The 18,793-nt window shown below is 43.8% G+C and overlaps 1 protein-coding gene across 3 annotated transcripts in view; it reads right to left on the minus strand.

The window, feature by feature from the left end:
• The window catches only part of STAT1 (signal transducer and activator of transcription 1), an 876,601-nt gene that overhangs the window by 694,681 nt on the left and 163,127 nt on the right, over positions 1-18,793 (minus strand). For all 3 annotated transcript variants that reach the window (XM_069615679.1, XM_069615677.1, XM_069615678.1), the window contains exon 5: positions 7,634-7,723. In XM_069615679.1, the coding sequence (XP_069471780.1) occupies positions 7,634-7,723 (90 nt within the window). The remainder of the gene's footprint in view (positions 1-7,633; positions 7,724-18,793) is intronic.

The following is an 18,793-nucleotide window of genomic DNA, read 5'->3' on the forward strand; positions in this document are numbered from 1 at the left end:
AAGCCAAGGAACTTAGAGAAGAGCTCAAAATACTGGAAGTCAGTAAAATAACCCAAACCATACAATACCTAAAGCAATAATTCTATGAAAAAGGTGATAAGGCGGACTCCCTCTTAGCGGCAAGGCTGCGCGCACAGAGAGCCGAGAGATGGGTGGAAACCATAGAAAGGATGGACAGCACGCTCCTGGACACCACAGAAACCTCTCCCCAGGGGATTCAGGAAGCTTTTGCATTCTTCTATGAAGATCTATACACGTGTGACCCTCCCTCCCCGCCAAATGCAATACATGCATACCTCAAAAACGTCAAACTACCATCACTAACATGCGCAGAATCTGAAGCTCTCGACGTTCCCATCAGTGAGGAGGAAGTCGCCGACGCTATCAAGTGGCTCAAATCAGGGAAGTCCCACAGAGATGAAGAATTCACCCCAGGCTTCTAAAAAACATTCTACTCGTATATTGTTCCATTCCTAACAACACACTTCAATGATATCTTCAAAACAGGCAAAGCACCCCCTTCCTTCGAACAAGCTCTACTTACTGTCATACCCAAAGAAGGCAGAGACCCGAAACTATGTGGATCGTATCGCCCCATATCGCTCCTCAATATTGATGCCAAGATATACGCAAGAGTCATAGCAGAACGTATAGAAGTCCACTTACCACGATTGGTGAACCCAGACCAAGTGGGTTTTGTGATGGGAAGACAAGGTGCTGACACCATGAGGAAAACGCACCACCTGATTCACGAGGCTCGGAACATGCCGGGGGACCCAGCTCTTCTGTCTTTGGACGCTGAGAAAGCCTTCGACAGGGTGGACTGGGACTTCCTGGAAAAGGTCCTCGTCGAGGTAGGCCTCGGCCCAAAGCTGCGCCTTGCCATAAAGGCACTCTATACATCCCCGCGAACATCAGTCTCAGTCAACGGAGGCTACTCCAGATTGTTCTCCCTGGAAAGAGGAACAAGGCAGGGATGCCCGCTGTCTGCCATTTTGTTTGTCCTGTCTCTCGAACCCTTAGCGCAGCGACTGAGACTAGACACCGGTGTCCGGGGGATCAGGGTGGGAGACAAGGAATACAAACTAGGCCTCTACGCCGATGATATACTGCTACATCTCACTCACCCACTTGAATCCATCCCGGCAGCTCTGAATATCATTGAGGAATATGGGCAGATGGCGGGCCTGAAAATCAATACAGGGAAATCAATCCTCCTCCCGCTCGACAAAAGAAGAGACAATGAGGTGGAGAGATTCACCCCACTAGGAATGAAAGTGAGCCTGACTACCCTGCGATATCTGGGCATCAACGTTAGACGAGACCTCGACACCCTGTATGATGCCAACCTCCCCCCCCCCATGTTATTGACACTGCGAAACGATATGGCAAAATGAGCTAAACTCACGATTTCATGGATGGGGCGCCTAAACACCATCAAAATGGTGATTCTCCCGAAAGTTTTGTACCTGTTTCAGATGCTCCCCATAAGGATACCCAAAGAATTCTTTACTGAAATAAAGTCCATGATGGCCTTCCTATGGCAAGGCAAAAAACCAAGAGCCCCCAAATCCCTTCTTTACCTCAAGAAAGATGACGCGGGAGTGGGGCTTCCCAATCTGGAAGCATATTACAAAGCAGCCCAGTTACATATAATAATCCCACACCCGAGACAGCAAGCGGATTTACACTGGATAGCCCTGGACAATTTCCACCTTCATCCGTACACTGTTGGTGAATGGCTATGGGTCCCGGGACCCCAACTGCGGTACAGCATCCGAAATCATCCTATACTCGGAACCATCTCGGCAATTTGGAAACCGAATAAAACCAGGAAAGGGATCACGACCTGGCCTTCCCCCTTGGACATATCTGGGTCCCAGGGATACGTGATGACATATCTGAACCGCTAAGCTACCAGTCTTGGTATGAAGCAGGTCTGGAACGAGCTGGACAATTATGGAGAAACAAGACCTTCATAACTATACAAGAACTTGAGGACGCACTTCACATAGGCCCCCTGTCTGTCTTGCAATACCTAAAGTTGAAGGGAGTGATGTCTCGCGAGAAATGGAAAGACCAACTACAGAGGGACCTCACGCCCTTTGAAAAAATACTGGAGACCTTTGTGGGTTCTAGAGGCCTGATAAGTTCCATGTACAATGCTCTGATAACGACGGACATAGCTCCCTCAACCAAATTGAGGAACAGATGGGAAGCTGATTTGGGTGGACCTCTCCAGGATGAGATGTGGCTGCGCATATGTAGACAGACGGCCAAATCATCGATATCATGCCAATATAAACTCCATGCAATTAAACTCCTCTACAGGTGGCAGTACGATCCGCTTAGACTGGCGAAAATGTACCAAGGAGCAAACCTGCATTGCTGGAGGGGCTGTGGTCAAGAAGCGAATTACTGGCACATGTGGTGGGGCTGCAATAAAGTTCAGGCTTATTGGGACAAGGTTCTCAGCTGGATCAAGGATCTCGACGAGGAAGAAAGGGAGAAACACCCCCTACTGGTCCTCTTCGGCCTTTTCGAGGAAGAAGAAACGATCCTAAAAGCTCCCAAGATGGTTTTGGGCCTCCTGATGGCCGCAAGAGCCTGCCTTACAATGGCCTGGAAGAGACCATCCCTCCCCACCAAGGAGGAATGGGTGAATGTCGCGCCAACCATCTTCAGAATGGAAGCCCTGACCGCCGCTCTACATGGAAAAGGTGCCTCTGCTGAAATGGAATGGGCAGACTTCCGTGCAAAATACGTCACATGAGAGAACTTGTGCATAATGCCGTAATGCAAACACAACAATCTACTTGATGACTGTGCCATTGTCAAATTGTCCAAAGAATTCTCAAACAATCGTGCCTAATCTCGCCATATAAACTCTATAAAGAGATACCACATGAATCAAGAAAGCTGTCTCTGCTCTCATCGGGGGCATGAACTGAACGGGAGGGGGGTTAGGGGTTTTTCCAATATTTTTCTAACCAACACATTGCATGTCATACTCCTGTGTTGTTCCTTCCATGTTATATGATATAATTCTGCATTTTTGCTCACGTGAAACCTGTGAAACTTTCTTCTGTAAAACCAATAAAACTGAAATTTCAAAAAAAAAAAACACATGAGTGGGTGAGAAAAAGGTCTCACTCACTCCAGCATAAAAATTAAAAGTCCTAAAGTCCAGCAAAACAGATGGGGTTCTCCAAGGTTGAAGGGAATTAGCACAGAAATGAGAATTCTCCCTAACATATGGACATTCTTGACGCCAATGAGCCCAAAGCCGTTGACGATGAAGCAACCGTCAATGAGGGTCTTGTCGATGTAGCCGTAGCTGTAGACGGTTTTGGAGTCGCTGATGAATTCGTAGCAGCGTGCTTTGCCGAGGGCTTTGAAGAGAGCTCCTTTGAAGAGAGTTCCTTTCGGGAATGTGTCTTCTTCTCCCATGATGAACCACTGTGTTTCGAGGACTTTGTCTGGGCCACCGGTAAGCTCACTGTAGATGGGCAAGGTGACAGAAAGCGCTTGCGCCCTGAACTAGGATTGCATCAGCAGCGTCTCTAGTCGGACCAACACCCTGGCGCTTGCCTTTACTGGAGCCCTCCAGGGGGGGACCTCCTCGGCCAATCTGCATCTCTTACCAGGTGGAGAGCGGTCCAATCTGGGCTTCGTCTTTGCACGCCCAGAGGCCACGCCAGGCTCCCTTGTCCTCTTTCAACCACGTCACCAACCGTTGGTAGCGGTCCCTCTTCATTTTGGCTGAAAAACATTGGCAGATGTCGCATCGGTCTTCTTCATGGTCGGGATGCAGAAATTAGAGACATCTAATGTGCTTGTCCTTCACATAGAAGTTTCGCAAGCCACACCGGGAACAGAGACTGAAGTGACTTCTCCTGCCTTCCTCCAACATGACGCCAAGTAGGCCTCTGTAAGCCTTTACACTTAATCTCATCATGCAGATCATTCGAAACGTAACCCTCAATAGAGCCCCATTACCTGAGCTGACTAGTCTTCAGCGATCTTTGAAATTCTGTCAAAAAAACAGAGTTGTTCCCCAAAAAAACTCAATTCTATAGAAAAGAGCTTGCAGAGCAAACCTCGAGAACTCCTTGCACCGACATGTGCAGTAAAAATCTGAAGACGGCCGCCAGGTGTGGGACTCAGGGGAATGACCGTCATTGGATGGGTGCAGTATGACCCGGTCTTCAGTGATTGGATAATGGGTGAAAGACAGTATTCAAGCTTTTAAAGCAATAATACTTTCTATTGTTTTACCGAGGATTCCCAGCCTGACAGGGAAATTCATGAACATGTGAATCCATACCAGACCCCATGCGGGGGAAACATTGCTGCAAGAACGACCTCCCAAATGTGCCACGGCCACTATCAATTCGGACTGTACTTGCACTTTATCAAGGAAACAGAAAGGCAACAAACATACCTTGTGACTGTTGCTGGGTTTGTGCAGGTGTACATGTTTTTTTCTAAAAAGAATAACTTTGCACTGAGAGTGTGACCAATTCCTGTACATGACAGCTTTATGCGATTTGGCATTCCCTGAGCTCTAACATGTGACATGAGGCACACATTCTGAACAAACTGAATGAGGAGGGATGTCTGGCTATATGGATAAGGCAGACATTTCACTTCCCTTCTCTGGCCTATATTATGGGGAAAAGAGTGAAAGTCTTAATCAACGAGAATAGGTATGAAAAGGAAGACTGGTGCACATGGTGAATCTTGGAATACATTGCTGACATTTCCCTCTATGTAAAGGATCAGAAGCATCCAACCTTGCAGTAGTCCCCCCCCCCCCCATATAAGAGGGGCTTGCTTGCATTTCTGTGAATCAAGACGTGGTCTATTGCTTCAGGCTGAGATACTTACATTGGCGACAGGACCAAGATGTGTTTGCACCATTACTTAATATAACCAGTCACATACAAACTGGCTAAAAAACGATTGTGACATATTCGACAACATCAAAGACTGACTACTCAGTTGAAAATTCAAGAACAACTTTCTCTTGAGTCTGCCCTTGAGCTGTTTAGGTAAATCAGCTGTTGTTGTCAGTGGCTTCAAACCGACTTTGCCATCATGTGGTGTTTCAGGCAGGCAAAGGACAGTTCCGTTTTACCTGGTATTTCACATTTACTTTGCCAGCATAGAGTAGTTGAGTCCAATCAATTGGGGGGATTTAAGAATATCTTGCACAGCATGCAATGTTTTTAGTCAGAGGGCTGTTCTGGGCTTCAAGGATCTTCGCCAGCATGCAGCACTGTTAAACAAATGTCTGCTCTGGGCTTCAGCATTCTCTTGCGAAGCATGCTACAGGTCTGGGAGTTAAGACTATTTCCCAAGATGGTGCAGGTAAAAAAAGAAAAAGACAACAGTTCTGAGATTTAAACCCCTGTTTCGCAATATGCAGCAGCTTCAGAAAACAGTAGTTCAACCCACTCTGCGCTTGAAGCCTCTATACCGACATGTATATACTTTCGGAAACAACAGTTTACGGCTCTTAAGAATGGCTTTCTTGGCATGCAGCTGTTTGGGCAGAAAACAGTTACATTCTTTAAGATTATCAGAAGTCATATTGCCACCATTCACATAAAGCCACTGAACAAAGACACCCCTCATCGCTGACTGGGATAATGTTTGAGCACCAAATCTGGTGTCCCCTCTATGTGCAGGCACAGTCTCCCTTCTAGGCCTCTTCCTTGGGTCTCATGCCTGTGTTCTTAGCAGTTTTTTCAAATCTTCATCAATGGCATCCTCCTGGCTTGCGTAGAGAAGGCTTCTAGGGGCTCTGAATAATCCCCTGAGTAGTTCAGGTAACAGCTTGTAAAGCACAACGAGCAGGCACAGGCGGTACTACCTGCTGGAATTACCCTGAAGTCCCACAGACACCCAACTGTAATCCAATACTCATCAGTAGGAATGGGACTTACATTTTTATTTAGTACAGCATTACTGTAAGGAACTCAATACAATTTACACCTGAAACTCAGTCAATCAGGTATCAGTTCACAGACACAGTAATCAAGTTACATTAACCAAAGATAATTTAAATATAGGGTTTACATAACACCTAGTTGTTCAATCTGCCCTTCTTCCTCTTCTGTCTACAGGCTTGCATTTAGATACTATGTATTACATTTTTGTAATCTAGGGTGCCATTCCATAGTGCTTTATAAAATGTTCAAGAGGCATAATTATTCAACATCCGGGCAAGGTTTTCTTTTTTTTTTCACTGGTAGTAAGAGTATATTTAAGTGATCTGATACTGTTTCATAAGCCAACTTGCAAATGAAGAGGCATATCATTTTTATTTAGGTCCATTTTCTTTAATTAGGGTTTCAAACCAGGACCTAATTTTAGGTCTTTTACTTTGTTTGCTATCTTAAGTGTTTTTTAACTCTATGTTCTTTTGCCAAGAAAATTCATGAACCAGCCTAGGGGTCCTTGTATTCTGATGCTTTTCGTATCATGCCTGGATATACCTAGTAGTCAGTGACAGTGATTCTTTGACCAAACAAGAGATTCATGAGGAAAAGAAGTCAAGCTGAAATGAGCAAGAACATGGGTTCTGCTCTCAGACTCATCACACATGCCAGGATACCCATGCCTCATGCGCGTCTCTTACTCTTCAGTTATCGGGTGAGTTTTCTGTGTTATCCAACCAACTTTGGAGTTTTTTAAACAATAATCAGAGCCTGAACTGCAGGTCTATATAGTGACAACCAAAGAGCACTTGATTACATTATTTACATTTGAGTTTACTGCAATGCAGCTTCTACACAGTTTAACCTGTGCTTACATTCTAGGTTAGAATGTTCTACACTAGAATGGGGGAATTTGGAGGTTTGTGTTTGAAGGGGGTCAGTTGGAGAGACTGAAGGGAGCAGGAGGATGGAACATCTGGGGGTCTGTTCTTCCACATAGCTCTGTAACTAAGAATAAAGATGGGTTGGTGATACAATTTATCAGTGTGATCTGTTCTTCACAATACAGAGTCATCCAGGACACTGTCCCACATCTCTCAGCTTTCCACACCGGCCGTGTGGCCTCCCTAAAAAAGGCACTTTCAATCATACAAATACCGTCTTATAAGCAATTCCATTGCACCAATTTAATGACCTAGAGGTTAAGAATGAGGCCGGCTGGCACCAACAAAAGGTAGCATTTCATTTGTGCATAAGAATCATCTAGTGGCTCATGGTGACATAACCAATTCAAAATACTGTGCCCAGCATTATAAATACACGACAGGGACTTCCCACTGCATGTACGCAAAAATGAAATGTTTCCCCAATGGTGCACGTAGTGCATTGGTTACGTCATGTCACTCTGATGCAGAGATTTCTCTGGCAAGGCGACAAGAGATCTTGTTGTACCAACCTTATATTTGGAAGCAACTCTTGCTCTCTGGGAAAAGTCTGCACTTTCCTAAGATCACCTCGACAACTAACCTGACCACCATTGTGTCAGGATGCGACTAGATCACCAAAATCCTGGAAATAACTGCCAGCGATTACTAGTTTGTAATTCCTGCAATACAACTCACATGACATAAGGGGGCAGTCTTATAGCCTTTAATCAGTAGCGTTCTTAGTTGTAAACATTAACTTACTACAACTCTGTTCTTCACATCTTTGACTTTTAGATCAAGTTCCTTCTGTTTATCCAACATCACAGTGGTCTGTGTGTTTCCCACCTGGTTCTGCAATAAAACATTAGGAATTATTTGGTAACTTTGGTGAAAAGTTCACACAACAGCCGATTTCTACAATGGGCTCAGCTACGTGTTCAAAAGCAAGAAATCAGACAATATTGCAAACATGGCAAGTCTTTCATTAAAAGGAAGCACCCACATATTAAAAACCCTGTTCATTTGACCTGCAGTGCATATGACTGCCTGGTGTCCCCTTCATTAGCATTTCATCTTTTCTTTATGTAAAGTACAAGGCAAAAACCAGCACTACTGAACCTCAGTTTACTAAATACATGAAACCTTGCCTCACACCAATTCATTTTCACAGTTCCTCTCCAAAGGAACTGTAGATTAAGTAATGGTGTTATGGAAAGATTGCAATGAGAACACACAACAATATCACAGATTGGATGAGAAACACAGATTTTAAATGTTAGGGTTTCTTATTTCTACTGAGGCTTTAAACTATATAATAAAGCCTGAGCACATAAAACTATTCACAGGGTCCTATCATTTTAAAACAGACTAGGTGAAGGCTGTCATATTACAATGTATTCTTGGTCAGGGGGCCTCCCTTTTTTAGGGCTACACATTTCAAATACATGTCTAGTGCTTATGCATTGCAAAGGAGTAACAAGTGTTAATTAGGATGCCTTGTGACTTGCAATAGGTTAACTATCACATTTCTTCCCAGTGCTTAGTCTATCCTGCAGCTTTGCAAAGCTATATATAAAAGATGTTCCCTTTATCCAGCTCAATTCTAATCAATTTGTCATACACAGGAGGATGAAAGACTGAGTTAGCCCCCAAGAAATGTAAACCAATCATGTGCAGATTAAACATATTCTACAGCAAACATATTGTTCTATGTCAATGCCAAATGTACATACAATATATCTTTTGTTAGGCCTCTTGGTGGGGGAAATCACCTTCATGGGTGAATGTGGCAAAGCCCATTCAATCCGTGACTTCACTGTGGATGAACCTTCTCTTATGGGTGACCGGGAGATTGCTGTCTGCATGCCAGTCACATCCTCGACTTCTTGTGGAAGACTCACGCCACGTGGGATACAAGAAATTTAAAAGTTACACAGTACGTTTTTCTGAAATGACTGTGTGCAGGTACGATTACAGTTCTCCATCCCTGGCCTCACATAATGGTCACAAGTTATTAAAAGCATCCATAGCCATTCACCATCTTAAGGGAGATGATTAATTATTATGCTTCATCCACGCTCCTAGTGAGACCCCCAGCCCTTTTTGCTGGACATTTGGACCTTTTTCTTTAAATCCTGAATGAGTGGAGCCTTTTTCCACTCATTCATTCTTGTGGGATCAGTCTTTTGGAACTCTATCTTTTGTATTCTACCTGTACTATGGAGTCTGTCTACTCCATAGCTCTTACAGGCGTCTGTGTTTTACTACTCTTCGATGACAACCTAGTGTCAGTTTTTTTTTTTCTCCCCTGCACCGTACTAATAATTTAAGAAACATTTTATTTTTGATTGAATGTAACGTGTGCTCCTGGTCCATAAGGATTAGTAGTATTAGGTTTCCCCTCGAGAGAGGGTGTGACACATATGTTATGTTATCTGAGGTTATTAAGCGTGCGTACACCCGGAGGCATCATAGCGCTAGTCGCGTAAGAGGGGGAACCCTGAGAGAAGAAGTCTGAATAACAAGGATATCCTAAAATAGAAGGGTTTTCAGCAGTCGACGAAAGATAAGATGGTCAATGGTCCCGCGTAAAGCGAGAGGCATGATATTCCAGGCTTTAGCAGCAGCCACCGAAAAGGCCTGCCCACTCATACTTGAAAGTCTAGCCCTGGGAATCGCCACCAGAAGCGCAGAACGAGAGCGCAGGGCACGAGAAGGAAAATACTGCATACATTTCTCCTGCAGATACTCAGCTCCCAGCCCATAGAAGGTGTGATGCACAATGCACATGGACTTGAACAGAATACGGTTTTCAACGGGGAGCCAGTGAAGCTATCTCAACAATGGGGACATGTGGGCTAATACCGGTATAAGTACCGCTTTCCCGCTTGCTACGCTGCTGAATCCTGTACCTGTGGATCTTTGTTTTGCTCTGGACCTGGACTTGAATCCTGCTATCAACGAAAGAAAGCGCTTTTCAGCGTTCCATCAGTGTGTCTTCAGTGGCTATCAGGGAACTGTGAGTGATTGACATTTGGAACTGCTTGGAACTGCTGATCCAGCCCTGAGATTGCAGGGATCGGCTTCTGCCCCGGCCAATGCTAGCTTACTAACTACATATTGCACGCCAGACACCGCATACACTCTTCTCAATCTGGCCGCGTGTGGCCAGGTGGAAGCTTCATCACCAAGATTTTTCTCTGCCCTTGCGCTGACTCCTTTTTTAGCGCCCTGTACTTTTGGCCCCATAGCCCCTTCCAAATTCCCTTTTCCTCCTACTGGGTGCGAAGCGCCTCAGATGACTGAGCTCAATCACCCATCAGTCTCGCATACACCCAGACCTGATGCTTCAGCCTGCATTACTAACAAGCTGTCACCTGGCTGACGCACACCGCAGGCCCGAGTGAACACCCACCCACTGTCTGATGTTACTATGCTTAACTCTGTTAATGCCAATGCTTTGGCCCCACGTCAAGGGTCTGTCCCCTCACCGATCAAATTTCCTTCTTTGCTCCCTGACTGCTCTGACATCTCCATACATGCGTGCTTAAGTGGACCTTCTATCTCCTCGAAGTCAGAAGAAGATCTGGCAGGGATCTCTATCCATTCCTCAGTACTTCGCTCCTCTTCATTTATACACTCATTTGCAATGCCTATGCCAAGAGCTCTAAAAGCACCGCCAACAGATGCTATGCCTCAACAACTTGCTTTCATCCAAGCTGCTCTCACCTCTATTAACTTGGCGATTTCCACCATGAGCAAATTATATGATACTATTGATCATAAACTCTCTAACCAGTCTGCTCTCTTTGAAGAACTTGCTACATGGCTTCATGCTCATGACCCTCCCTCCACTGTTCTCCAGTGTACTAACTCTCTTGCTTTTTTTTCTCAAACCCGGACCCCCACCAGCAAGGATGTCGCTGATGAACGAGCCTCCACCTGTCCATCCTCAGATTGCTTCATTGTCCCCTTAACTAGTCACCTTCCATCTATTCCAGGTGTTATTTGCCCAACTGCTTCTCTCTTTTCTCCATTGGTGCCACCCCCGCAAGATGCCCTTGTTGATCTTGATCCGGCTTCTCTGACTGTTTCTATTGCTGTTCCTGAGTCCCTGTTGATTCCTCTCTCGGCTCCGGTACCTCAAATCTCCTCAGTTTCATTTGCTTGCCCCTCCTACTTTTCCTGATCCATCTCCTCTCCCTGAGCTCGATCCAACTTCAGGTGATTCTTCCCTTGTAACAACATTGCTTCCTGCTCCAATTCCTTTTCCTCACGCTTCTTCCTCTGTTGACGCTATGGCGTCAAAAGACATTCCCATTGTTAAAAAATCAAATCAAAAACCTCGTCCTGCAATCAAGAAGACTAAAAATCTAGCTGGTCTGAAACACTGTAAACATACTCTCACGGCTTTCATTAAAGCCCTAGGGCAACCTCCTAAACCTACCATTCCTATATCTCAACCTTCTTCTGCCCTCTCCGACACAATGTCGTCAGCTCTTCCCACGAGCGCACTTCCCCCTCCTTCCGTTAACCATCAAACTTCCCTCTCCCCATTAAGCCAATTGGTGCAATCACTTGAACAACATGAGACTCCCCAACTGGTGACCGCCGAGTCTCTTCTTTACCAAATTCAAATGGTGCCTTTTCGAACCTCCCTGAATACTTAGATTTTACATCCCAGTCCTGCCCAATGGTCCTGCCTTTTGATTATAAAGCCAGTATTGATGCTTATTTGGCATCACGTTTGAACCATTTGCAGGTCCCTATGGGTCATTCAATTGCAACGCCCTTGCGGACCTTTGATCCAGCTTCTGCCTTACAAGTTCAAGCAAATATAGGGCCGATTGCTCCTCCTGCAAAAAAAGAAAACGTCACCTTCCAAACTTCCCCCATCCTTGCCACACCCCAAACACACATTGCCCATGATTCTGCACTCTCTGATCTTAAAGCCAGCATTGATGCCTATTTGGCCTCACGCTTGGGCTCTACGAAGGCTCATCTTGATGACACCGATACGATCAACCGTAAAGTTTCTCCCTCAGTGATGTCAATGCAAGATGAAGAAAATGCTCTGCGTTCATGCCTTAGAGCACAGCCTTTGGTGTCCTCCTCAAAAAGGACAGTGTCAAATACCTCTGCCAAAACCTTTTCTAAACCTCCACTGTCAACTCAGTCTGTTTCCCACTCCTTTATTCTTAAGTGTCGAGACAGGAATTTTCCAAAGTACAATCTAAATCGATCGAGTGTTTTGAATATTTTTGGTGATATTGAGGATTTGCATGACATATCCTCCCATGACATAGACCGGATTGAATTTATACTGGACACCTGTTTCTCTGTGGTCAGACTTCGCATTCCCTCTGGTGTTGTGTGGAGCTCAATTTGGCGTTGCTAAATGCAACTTTTCAATTTGGGCTTCCTTCTAGCTTTAGATCCGGAGTCTTCGTCGAAACTGACACAAGTGTCTAAGTCTAAATCTAATATTTATCAGGGCTCCTCCAACAAATTCACCAGTTGTTCTTCCATCCCCTCTTATCGTTCAACTTAACCACAAATTGTTCCAACCTCATTGCCTCTGAAACTTGCTAGTTGGAACACTCGAGGCAATGCGCATTTACACATCTCAATGTCCTCTCTATCCCATACCCATCACATCATAGCCCTACAAGAAACTTGGCTTCTAACTCCTCCTGCATGGGATGGTTTCGATCTGACCTTGCTCCCGGCAGTACCTAGTAAGGGTAGACCTTCTTCTGGTCTCCTTGTTGCGGCCAACACGAAGTTGGGCCTTACTGTTACACCATGGGCTTCAGTGCAAGCTCACATTCAATTCGTGAAAATTATCCATCATTCCTTCACCATTGCACTGGTCAATATTTATCGTAACCCACTGGGACAAACTGATGAATCCTTTTATGATGGTTTAGCCTCTATTCTTGATATGGTACACATAACTCCTCAAATATCATATACAATTGTCCTAGGAGACATCAATCTTGATTGTTGGAATCAAGCTCGCTCGAACCAAACAACAACAATGTGGTCCTCTTTCATGATGCAGCGTAACTTCCACATGGTCAATGGTGCAGTCCCGGGCAATCTTCCACCTCAACACACCTGGCATCGGGGCACCAGCTCGAGCACAATTGACTACATTTATGTGGACGCTAAACTATTTCAACTTATTGATAATTTAACCATTACTGATCAAATCCACAGCGATCACAGATTGCTATCCATGCTTATGCAGTGGCCTCACTCTGAAGCACAGACCTGTTATTTCACTTCTGAATTGCCTGTCAATCCAGCAAGGACACGAGTGCGTTGGAATTTAAATACTCTCTCATCCTTTAAAGGTAGTGTTGAATACATCGCTCAATTGAATCACCCTACAGATTATTCTGATTTATTACATCCCTTTGTAAACACTCTAAATACTTCGAGATGGTTGAGTGGCAGACACAAACACTCCTTTGATCTGGAAATCCAATCAGCCAAAGCCGACTATCGGAAAATGCGAAAAGCCATTCTGCGATTAAACTCTCCAACATGTAGACTTGATCTCACCTCCGTCAAATGCAGATATAAGAACTGGCTTAGAAGCAGAAAAGCCCTTTTATACCAACATGACAGTGAAGTGATGTCTAGGGCAATGAGGAACAAAAATTCTAGATCTATGTGGCAATTACTACACGACCAGACATCTCATTCACAGGGAGCTTCGCAAATCAATGGGGTATCACATTCTGTGTGGGTGAATCATTTATTGACTCTTTATGCTGACCCAGAATTTGCTAACCACAAACATGTCCCAAACATATACCTACCATGGAAAATCGATTTTACCATCTCCTCGATTCAAGAACAAATCATGAAAGCTAGCTTGTCTCAGGCCGCTGGTCCAGACGGCCTCTCAAACGTGATCTTTAAGTACTCTCCCTTTGAATGGGCCTCCATTCTGTATATTATTTTCTGTAACATCTTAAGGTCCCAAATAATTCCTTCTTCTTGGAAGACATCATTAATCATTCCTATTTTCAAGAAGGGCGATCATAGTTTACCACCTAACTACCGCCCCATAGCTCTTCTTGATGCTCCAGGTAAACCTTTCTGCAAATTTATTCTCCGTGACCTCAATACTTGGACCAGCCACTTTCACTTGCGTGATCCCTATCAGTCAGGTTTTGTTGCTGGTTTAGGCACTACTATCAATCTATTCTGTCTTAATGCACTCAAAGCACAATGTCATACCTCAAAACAGCAAGTCTTTTTCGCCTTTGTAGATCTCCATGCAGCGTTTTACTCTGTTAGCAGACCTCTTCTATTTGCCAAATTACTTCGCGATCACTGCCCGTCTACTCTATTTTTATATAATATGTGCATTACATACTGAAACTTCCGTTCGAATCCGTCTTTCTTTAGATGGCCGTTTGTCCTCAAGCATCCCCACGGCCTGTGGACTCAAACAAGGCTGCATATTAGCTTCGGCTGTTTTCAATTATTTTATCCAAGATGTGAAACTTGCCTTCGAAAACATCACAGATTCCTCCAAACTCAATAACCACCCAATCAAAGCATTAATGTATGCTGATGATTTGGTTCTTATTTCCAAAACTCATTCTGGCTTGCAGAATCTGTTGAATGTTTTCACAAATATATTCGCTGTAATGAACTAAGAATAAACACAGACAAAACTCAAATTGTATTGTATTGTCCAAGAAGACATAAACCGATGACCCACTTGTGGCACATTAATCAGATTTCCTTATCCGTGGTTTCTCAGTACACGTATCTCGGATTGATTTTCGAGGGCAAGTCACACATCTCTGGTCATATCACACATTTGAGTAACAAACTGAATACAGCCATCTCACAGACCTCCATTATTCTGGCCAAGTATGGCAAATTCTCGGTTAATCCTGCCTTACAATTCTGGAATATAAAAGTTGTGCCCACTTTACTCTATGGCTTGGAGACCACTCATGAAGATTTTTCATCGTTATTTGTGTTATGGGAAGCTAAATTTTGGAGGAAGATCTTACACCTTCCTCAATGCACCCAGTGCTCGTGGATTAGGTTTGAGTTGGGCCTAGTTTCATTACAAGCTCATCATAATTGGCGAGTTTGTGGTCTTTTCAGGAAATGCTTACTATCAACTCATCACAAATCGATTTTGAAATCGCTATCCAATTATATATTCTCTGTCACACATGCCTTCATACATACTTGGCTAACAAAAGCTTACCTCATTTTGGCTAATGCAGAGGTCTCTATTGAAACCCTACTAACAAACCCAGATAGAGCCAAACTCAAAATATACCATACCGATTGGATCCTAACAAGAGATCTCTGTCTGCGTTACAAAGATGGAGATTCCCTAAGATTTCCACACAAAAAAATTTGAACTTTAGCCCCCTATTTGCTGCTTTCTCCAACCCCAAAATATCGATATGGCATCCTCCGTTTGAGGTTTAACTTGTGGCTTACAAGAGACATATTAGCTAGGCGCAATCTCTTACCACCTACGAACAATGTTTGTCATTTCTGTATGTCATCTGATGCTCGTGAAACACTAATTCACTTGATTACTGAATGTGTGTCCTTGCGTGGCCAACGAGAAACCCATTTTTCCAAATATTGCAAATATCTAGGTAACCTAGATTTGCGAGATTGTTGGGGAGCTGTCCTGAATTTGTCTTGCACAGCACTGCAAATCGCAACTGTTAATTTTCTGAATTGTTTGATGCTAGAACCTACACTTGGTTAGCCCTCGCAGTCAAATCTTTATATTTCTGAATGATATATGATTGTTCTCTGTTCTTTTTTTTTCTTTGTGATTATGTTCAATTGGTTTTAATTGTTCTTAATGATTGTATCAATGAATTGTTTTATATTTCAAAGGTTGATTAAGTTCAGCCAAACAAATAAAAAATAAATAAAGAAAACATGTGGGCACCAAAAGGGAGGGCGAAGAATGGATCTAGCAGCAGCATTTTGTAGTAGCTGCAGCCAGTTTATCAAATAGTGAGGCTGTGCTAAGTAGAACGAATTGCAATAGTCCAGTCCGCTCAGAACAAGCGCAGCCACAAATGGGGCCTACAGTTTGCGGGGATGAAAGTAAGAACCTTTTCGAAGAATATGGAGCTTAAAAAGGCCAGTTCTACAGACCAGCGGAACCTGCTCATCCATTGCAAGGGGCGCAGAGATTTGTACAGCCCAGGTTCCTGACAGATGACATAGGCACCTGGAGAGGACCCAAAGAAGTAGGCCAAAACTTTGCAGTCAAGAATAGAGAGGGCGAAAAAGTCCCAACCACCAGGAACTCGGTCTTGCTGCCATTAAGCTTAAGCCAATTAGTTGTCATCCATGCTCCCAGGTCCTCAAGGCATTTTCTCAAACGAAATGCTGTGTCGGCTTGGATAAGGTCAAGACGAACCAGGACTTGAGTGTCATCCGCATACGAATAGTTGCGAAACCCATGTGAAAGGTTAAGAAGCAGGAGAGGCCTAATATAGACATTGAACAAAATAGGGGAACGTGCAGAGCCCTGAGGGACACCACAGGAAAGAAAGACCGGACTAGAATGAAAAGGGGGAAGAGAGACTGACTGGGAACGTTCGGCCAGGAAGTCCACAAACCAGTCAAGCACTTGGCCCGACAGCCCAGCCGCGGATAGGCGGGAGATATGGGTATGGCGGTCAACCATGTCGAAAGCAGCTGAAAGATCCAACAATGGGATTGCTCCAACACCCCCCTGATCCACCAGGCGTACTAGTTAGTCTAGCACTGAGTTCAGAACTGATTCAGTGCCTCTCCCTGGCCGAAACCCTGACTGAAATGAATCGAAGTAATTATAGGATTCCAAAAAAGTAGAAAGCAGAGGGGACACCAATGTTTCCCAAAACCTTCATCAGGAAAGGCAGAAGTGAAATGGGTCGATAATTAGCTAACACTTCTGGATCCAAGGAAGGCTTCTTTAATTAAGGGATCACCAGTGCATGCTTAAGAGTAGGCAGAATCACCCCTGTAGTGAATGAAGAATTAATTGACAGCAGCAGTAATATGAGCAATTCAATTGACCAAGGTTTCTTTGAGAAGGGCCAATGGTATGGCGTAGGCCGGAGATGCAGATTTTAGGCTGAATAGCCCCTAGTACTTCTGATTCAGAGAAAATGGGGAAAGTAGACCACAGGCCATGGGTGGAAGGGGGCTCAGTGTGAGTCATACCATGTGGCCCACTGTTTATCTCTTAACGAATAGTAACAACTTTGGTCACAAAAAATGAAGAGAGAATCACACAGAGCCTGTGAAGGTGGCACTTGGGCAGATGCCTTCACTGGAGCGGATAGAGACTGGACAAGATCAAAGAGGGCCTTTGGTTTATAGTGCAAGGTAGCACCCTGCACGACCTTAAACGTGATATGTCTTTTTTTTAAATTAATACCATCACAGAGTAACATGCAAATACTGTTGCGTCTGATGAGAACGAAGCTACTTGTATTCTTGGACTAATAAAAGATATAGAAACAAGTTTACCAACAACAACTAATCCCAATCGTATCATATTCCAATTAGAAAAATTCATAAGGAGAGAAATTTCACAGAAACTACATGCAACCACGCTTGCACAGTACTATAGGGCACAGAGAATCCTGAGAAGCTTAAGGGTGTACTTACGACCAACACTCTTTAAAGACAATCCAGAATTTGTAAAGAGATTGGAGTATATTTTGAACAAATGCTCACTAGATCTTATGCTACTAACCATTGAGGAGCTTTCACAATCATTATAACATTTGGACACAGAAATTAAGGAGCTAACTGAGCAACTAGCAACATTTCAAAAGTGGAGAAGAATAACAGACAATTCTTTCTGATATGAATACTACATTGGAAGGGTACAAGAAGGACATTGAACAAAGAAAAGTAAGGTATTTCAGAAGAGACACTTTAGACTATTCACAAGATATAGTATATTTCTGGCAGGAACATTATCAATATAACAGACCACCCACAAAAGCCAAACCACGACGAAAAGCCCCAGGACAGGAAGAGAGTGAACAGAGTAGTGACGCGCCCACCAGTGGGGAGGAAGATAGAGGAAACCAGACACACGGTAACACCATTAACATCATCAGAACTCCTTCTACAGAGAGTACCATATTAAGAACAGGGATCAACATTTGGCCTGCACTCATCACAGCAGGCATCAACTTCAGTTTTTAGAAAAAAGACGACAGGAAGAGGCAACAAGAAATCTAAGGTCGTGGAACAAACAGAACAACTAGTAGTGAATATATCCTCGAAGAATTTGACAAAAAACCAAATGGATGTGTTGAATTTGGGATTATCTTGCACTCCAATACAAAAATCTAACTTACTTGAAGATAAAATCAACTTGTCAGACTAATTCGAAAAATGAGGCTTAGTGTCTTTTTTGAGTTACAACCACCAATAGAAGAAATATCTGAAACATAAGATTATCTCAAAATGAGACCAAAGAGTGCATTCGACCCACAGGTGAATAATATGGCTATGAAACTGTTTGAGAAGCAGATGATTAATGATCTAAGCAGAATAGACTTCAATAAAACTGCTAGGGAGATTTATCATTATTTTGCTTCATCCACACTCCTAGTGAGAACCCCAGCACTTTTTGCTGGACTTCTGGACCTTTTTCTTATAATCCTGATTGAGTGGAGCCTTTTTTCACTCATTAATTCTTATGGGCTCTGTCTTTTGGAACTCTATTCTTTGTAAAAAATCTACCTGTACTATGGAGTCTGTCTGCTCCATAGCTCTTAAAGGCACCCCCTTCTCTCTGCTCCTGTGACTTTTCAGTCAAATAGACAATCACCCAGTTATAGCTGGTGGCAGTGGACATGTTCCATCAACTGTTGTGCATTTATTATATCGCTG

This window comes from Ambystoma mexicanum, chromosome 9 (assembly GCF_040938575.1).
Source record: "Ambystoma mexicanum isolate Mex_15411 chromosome 9, UKY_AmexF1_1, whole genome shotgun sequence".
NCBI lineage: Eukaryota > Metazoa > Chordata > Amphibia > Caudata > Ambystomatidae > Ambystoma > Ambystoma mexicanum.